This window comes from Melitaea cinxia, chromosome 17 (assembly GCF_905220565.1).
Source record: "Melitaea cinxia chromosome 17, ilMelCinx1.1, whole genome shotgun sequence".
Taxonomy (NCBI): Eukaryota; Metazoa; Arthropoda; class Insecta; order Lepidoptera; family Nymphalidae; genus Melitaea; species Melitaea cinxia.
This window is the reverse complement of record NC_059410.1, coordinates 11,448,583-11,455,525: the sequence shown is the minus strand read 5'-3', so window position 1 is coordinate 11,455,525 and position 6,943 is coordinate 11,448,583. Positions and strand designations below refer to the sequence as shown.

The window sequence follows — 6,943 nt, the reverse complement described above, 5'->3', positions numbered from 1 at the left end:
TAGAAAATGTTGAATAATGTAATATGTTGAGAGTCATACATAGAATTTTAAAGCTATAAACCCACAGGATATATTTCCATTTAGCGTAGATTGAATGCCTTATGAGTAAAATAATTGAAATATTAATGCATTTAGAAAATCAAGTTTTAAGTTGCTTCCCTTTTATATTTCAAAAGACTCACACAATTTTCATCAACAGGAAACTACAAAACAAAATTCTAAGTACATAAACAATATTTTTCTTTTTAAATAAATAAAAATGCTTCTGTTATGAATATTTTCTAATAGTACCTGTAGCAATTCAATGAAAACGAAGATTTAAACGCCATAAGATTTTTTTACGTTAGAAAACTTTATGGGTGGTTTTCTTTGGTTTAATTAAAAGTCAATACACTTGATGCAATGGTATGTATTTCTATAATATATTTACACAGCGAATTCTTAATTATAATAACAATATGCCGCTAACCATTTCCTTGGAATGTGACGAAATGGATAAAGAAATTTAATTTTTCTATCTAGATCAATTGGTGTCATCACTAATACATCATTCAATATTATCACTAAGAAGTCGATTGTTTTTACTTGTGACCATGGCCATAGCCGAGGCCGTAACCTCCTCCGAGTCCATAGCCGAGCCCATATCCTCCAAGACCGACAAGATTGTAACCGCCAGCAGCGATTGGTGCAACGCCAATCACGTTACCGGCCCAACCAGCTCCACCGCCGAGCAACAGAGCACCATCCTGGGCATTGCGAGCAACAGCATCAGCGACAGCTTGAGCTTGGGCAGCGCTGGTGGCAACGGCAGCAGCTTGAGCTCTCGCAGCGTTGGCGATACGTGCAGCCTCTACAGCACGTGCGTTAGCGATAGCGGCGGCTTGGACGCGAGCAGCATTGGCAAAACGTTCAGCCTCAGCTGCGCGGGCGACCTCCGCCGCTGAAGCTGCAGCAGCTCGTCTTGCAGCATCAGCGGCACGAGCATTTTCGTAAGCAGCGGCTTGAGCTCTCTGGATATTAGCAATACGAGCAGCATCTAATGCCTGAGCGTTCTGGATAGCATTAGCTTGTCCGGCTCTAGCAGCAGCCTCGGCAACACGTGCACCTTGAATGGCAGCAGCAGCAGCATTGGCGATCTGTGTAGCTTGCACGGCCTGAGCGTTTTGAATAGCACTAAGTTGAGCAGCACCAACGGCGGCAGCGTTATTTAGATTGCCACCTCCACCAATGAGACCAGGTCCACCGATGATGACTCCAGCTGCGGGACCAACAAGACCGGCAGCACCTGCGCCGAGTCCATAACCACCCAGGCCCGAAGAAGCGTAGGACACAAGTCCACTTTGGTCAGCACGAGAATCTGCAACGGGGTTGCCTTTACTCACTGTTAAAAAACAATGACATTTAGCAAAAATCAATAAACATAAATAATCTAGAAAACATTCATGAAGTTTTAGTTGAAAGTTTATAATTAATTTAAATTATAATTTAGGACATATAATTATGTACTTATTAGGTATTAGCTATTATGTTTGACATTCAGTAAAAACAATATTAATCTATAGTCTATTGCCTATTCTCAATTTGATTGAGGCGTGTGAGTCAAGTACACGTGTTTAATGTTTTTTTTTTTAAATTGATTTAATGTATTTTTATGCATAATTTTAATATTAGCGTTCTGCACTTTTCTATATAAACTGTTAAGTGTGCGAAACACTTGTTTCATACTCCTCCGTCCGCGCAATTTTCGTAAAAAGGGGTACAAAGTTTTTGCTTCACGTATGAATATATAGAAGATATCTTGTTTACAAACAGATTATCTAATATGGATCTCACTAAAATATAACATTCAAAGTGTTTATTCCATTGCTGAAATATTGGCTCTTGGTACTCCAGAATAACTAATAATAAAAATATTAATAAATAAGAACTTGAAGTTGTCAAATTAAGTAAAAGAATTCAATCGAACCTTCTCCAAGCACTCCATACACCGCAGCGATAACAAAGAGAATCTGAAAAATATTTTTAATTTAAATAAAAACAATACATTTAAGTCATTTACAATACTAATATCTCTTCCTCTAGTATGTACATTTGTACAATACATTGCTTGGCTTACCGTAAGTGGAGACATCGTTGTTGATCCGCTTCTACACACCACTGTATCAAAACGATTGTAAGTTAATAATGTCTTCTTCAAATTGTTTGCTCTTTTATACAGCACCAAAAATTACAAACATCGAATTAACAATGCTAAACAGTCCTACTGTGCCGCCCTATTTGAATATCATTACCTGCTAGTGTAAAAACCAATCGAAGAACCTGTAGTGCAATGCTACGGCTGACCACACAGCCTCGTCTTAACATTGCATCATTTATCTAAAATGAATCCTATTTACATAGGTACAAGGTTGAGAATTTTACTTTATTATTGACGTAGTAACTATCCATAAGGCGCACCGTATGAACAGAAATCGTGCGTATCCCTTGCGAATAGTTTCCTCTGACAATCGAAGGTGAATTACGATTATAGGATATGCTTCTATTAGGTAATTTACAACAACAAGTATTCCTGTAAAAATAGTTTAATTATTCAAATGAGTTGTAAAATTAATTTTCACAAGTATTAACAGTAAGTTGCATACGTCGAACATAATCAATATAGCCGTTTGATTCATGCTAAATATTATCTGATAGTGAGTTCACACAAATACATGCAACGTTGACCTACAACAAAACCTACAATAAAACGTGGCTTTTCGACGTCTAATATTCCCACTATGACAAGCTTTGACATAACTTGCCCTGTATGTAGACAACTCTGTTTTTACAGTAACAAGTTATTTACCTCTAGCTGTGATTTCATTAAGTCATGGCTCATGACATACACGTAAGTTCATTGGCAATATTATGTTATTATCGAGTGGGGGTGCGTCGGTCATATTCCAATCGTTGTTTCTAACATTTACTGTGGGATAATATTAATTGGTCAGTAGGATAGTATTAGTTTCTTTTTAATACCATTGAAAAATCATTGTGACTCTGTTATGACCCCACGTCACAATGCATTTTCGTACAGCTGAACTTGCATCATACATGAAACAATACAAAGAATAATTTTAAGTTGCTGAACGGGGAGATGAATACATGCGTAGCAATAAATTTATTCCAAATTACTTTACTCAAGTAGGCTGTAAGAGCACTTCTGAATCTCACTGAGGTAAATCTAACTGAGGTAGGGCACAGCAGGAATTTCCTGCTCAAAATATGGAGCAGCCCGACTGGGGTAGTACCTCGACCTTACAGAAGATCACAGCTAAATAATACTGTTTTCAAGCAGTATTGTGTTCCTGTTGGTGAGTAAGGTGACCAGAGCTCCTGGAGGGGATTGGGGATTTAGTCGGCAACGCGCTTGCGATGCTTCTGGTGTTGCAGGCGTCTATAAGCTACGGTAATCTCTTACCATCAGGTGAGCCGTACGCTTGTTAGCCGAACTAGTGACATAAAAAAAAAATCGTCATTTTACAGATTAATATATTAAAATTATATATTTCCTATATACATATCATTCAGTAAGTCAATTCAGACTATCGCAGTATACTGCTAAACACAGGCCTCCCCAAGTTCACGCCAGACATCCCGATTTTCCTCAATCCTAATCCAGCCTACACCGGCAATCTTATTTAGATCGTAAGTGTAACATATATCTAAGTAAAATGTATTCACTGACGTTTTTTTTTTTTTTAAATATAATCAGGTAACGTTAAAATCCGTCTCATTTGTAGAGAAATGCCTTTATACAGCAGTTAAATGTAGACATGAATAATAAAGATTTTCACAATGTACTCCAACGCAATCTGGGGGCACGGTAGTGCCCCCGCCAAGACGAGCCAAAGAAAACGAAAAGCACTACCTATCTTTTCTCGAAGCGCTTCGTCGTTTTTTTGAACCCTCATAACTTGGGTTTGGATTATACCAGATATACAAAATTCTGGGGATATGATGTCAATAGTAAGACTTGTGAAACGTATAAAGTTTCAATTGCATAGCTCTTATACTTTAGATTTTATTGATATCTAAAAAACCCCAATTTCGTCATTTACTGATGATCATCAAAATTCTTAGAGTACTTCCTAAAGTCCCAGAAAGCTGAAATTTGGTATGTAAGCTAGTATTAGTACACAAATAACAATAAAAATCTAAAACTTGGAACTTTTACTCCCCAACCCCTTAAATTTGGGGATGGAAGTTTGTATGAGACTTCCGCAAATTTTGATGCTAGAGGTCTGAAAATTGATATAGGGACTCCTTGTTACTCCTTGTTATAAATAATAATAATAAAATACATAAAAATAAAAATCGGTTATTAGTTTATGTCGAAAATTTACATTTTGTAATTTTGGTATTTAAGTTTTGGCGGAGGTCACCGTTTGCATATCAGTTCAACTTAAAATCAAAAACAGCCTGCTTAAACCGAATATGGTGAAGATTGGATGATATTTATGGTATAAAATGTGTCGGAGGTAAAATGCAGCTATAATATTGTCATAAGCAACTTACAAAAAGAAGTGAAATCCCACCAAAAACATTTTCATGTAAAATGTTGCCAAGACGAGATCATATGGTGAAAGTTATCAGATCTCATGTAGAGCCAAGCTTCTAACTCTACACGCCCTAACTCTACAAGACCTAACTTCACAAACTCTACACCTTGGTCAAAATATGTGGCTTGGCCGTTACCAATTTATCATCCATGCCCCGCGACGGGGCCAAAATGAAGAGGCAGGGGGCAGCATCGCCAGCAGCAGTAGTCCACCTCACCAGCAGTTGTCATCTACAACATCGGCCGGTAGTAACGAAACGGCCAAGCCACATATTTTGACTAAGGTGTGGAGTTTGTGAAGTTAGGGCTTGTAGAGTTAGGGCGTGTAGAGTTAGAAGCTTGGCTCTACATGAGATCTGATAACTTTTTGACAGTGCGAGCCATATGATCTCGTCTTGGCAACATTTTACATGAAAATGTTTTTGTTGGGATTTATTTTACCTGATAGCGTCTGATTTTTAGTTTACGCTATCATTATATTATATAATGATATATATTATATAAATATTGCAATTCTAGTAGGTAATACAATAGATATACGTTGTTACGTTGTTAAGGTCAAATACCTCGGCTCCTAAAACTAGTCTATAATACAAGATTGCAAGCATATTAATTCGTCCAACCGCTTACATCACACGGCAAAATGATATTCAAACTTATTTACAATCCGTAGAAAAAACTAGTAGGTACATATCGCGTGTCATTGCTATTCTAGTACTTACATGACTTGAGCAATGCAATATTATTAATTTGTAATAACTAAAACGATATACAAAAGTACAAAACATCCTTATTAGGCAATTTATGTCATTGCATCATTATTCAAATTTTACACTTTATTTTTTGTGTTGTGTATAAGGAATATTGTGTCAAAAACGCATACAGGAATTTAGTACTTTGTGGATCTTCGATTCAGTTTAACAGACATGGCCCATAAACTACATCACAGTAATCCAAGTGCGTTCACAAGTGTCTTTCTAACTTAACGTAATAATTACCATTGTTTTACCAAATATCATGACAAATGCTTCAAACCTCTTAATAATTACGTTATATTTTGTCGGTTACAACCTTGAGAGTATTCCTTAACAAAACAGCTTCAATGATGCTTCAGCCTGTATAATCCCACTGCTGGGTATAGGCCTCTTTTCTCCATATAGAGAAGAATCGGAGCTTAATCCGCCACACTGCTCCTCTGCGGGTTAGCAGATATATTTATTACTATGATCGCTATCATGTGTACATAATAACAACCGAAACCGACAGCTTTACGTGCTCTTCGAGGCACGGTGGGCAGACCCACAAAGACTAACAACCAGACCGAAAATAAATATTTGTATAAACACAAATATCCACTGCGAGCGGTAATCGAACCCTTGACCGTCGGTATGTAGGTTCCGCGACACCGGGCGACACGGCACATGAACTATTTACACTAGAGTGTTCGTAATAAAACACAATACAAGCTTTCTAATATAAAAATAATTTACCATCCCCACGAACAAGATAAACGTTGAAGGAAAAAGTTATTTCCAGTATGTTAAAGTTCACAGTGGAATTCTACCAAAAGCTATTGTAATTATCAAAAAACGAGAAGTTTCTAATAATAAACGATAACGTGTGTTTTAAATACGTGAATATTTAATAGGATTTCATCATACCGAGACTTATTATTTACTCAAAAAGATAAGACTTAAAATAATCTCTCAGACGTTTACATAGCTATTTATCTCTCTTTTATTTAAGAAAAATTAATTATTTTTTAACCGACTTCAAAAAAAGGAGGAGGTTACTCAATTCGACCGTATATATATATTTTTTTTTTTTATGTATGTTCGGGGATAACTTCTTCGTTTATGAACCGATTTTGATAATTCTTTTTTTGTTGGAAAGGAGATATCCATAGTTTGGTACCATGATAAGGAAACCAGGATCTGATGATGGGATCCCAGAGGAATCGAGGGAAACTTTCAAAAATCGTAAGGGTGACTAGTAAATTTAATCATGTTTTCATTAAGTACTATAAAGCACTACTATTTAATAAAGGTCTGGAGTCGATCTGATGATGGAGAAGAAAGATAGTAGAGGGAACTCCTCAACAATTTATAGCAATTACCTGGTTTTTGAACTTAATTCGTTTCTATTGATGAGAACTTTGCACCTGTATGAGTTATAAGTGCCATTGCAGTCTGATGATGGAGACAAAAGATAGTCGAGGGAACTCTTTAACGATTTATAGCAATTACCTGCTGTTTGAACTTAATTCGTTTCTATTGATGAGAACTTTGCATATGTATGAGTTTTAAGTGCCATTTCAGTCTGATGATGGAGACGAAAGATAGT

At 36.6% G+C, this 6,943-nt stretch overlaps 1 protein-coding gene across 1 annotated transcript; it reads right to left on the bottom strand.

Moving 5' to 3' along the window:
- Positions 1-393: 393 nt before the first annotated feature.
- LOC123661399 (pupal cuticle protein 36-like) lies at positions 394-2,131 on the bottom strand. Its single transcript, XM_045596362.1, has 3 exons — positions 2,117-2,131; positions 1,967-2,009; positions 394-1,381 (listed from the first exon to the last, which is right to left on the bottom strand). The coding sequence occupies exons 1-3, from the start codon at positions 2,129-2,131 to the stop codon at positions 582-584; spliced, it is 858 nt and encodes a 285-aa protein (XP_045452318.1). The 3' UTR covers positions 394-581.
- Between the last annotated feature and the right edge of the window lie 4,812 nt (positions 2,132-6,943).

Coding starts and splice junctions, on each gene's coding strand:
- LOC123661399 (XM_045596362.1), bottom strand. Junction 1,382..1,966: donor GTATGGAGTGCTTGGAGAAG/GTTCGATTGAAT, acceptor GTTTTTTAACAG/TGAGTAAAGGCAACCCCGTT.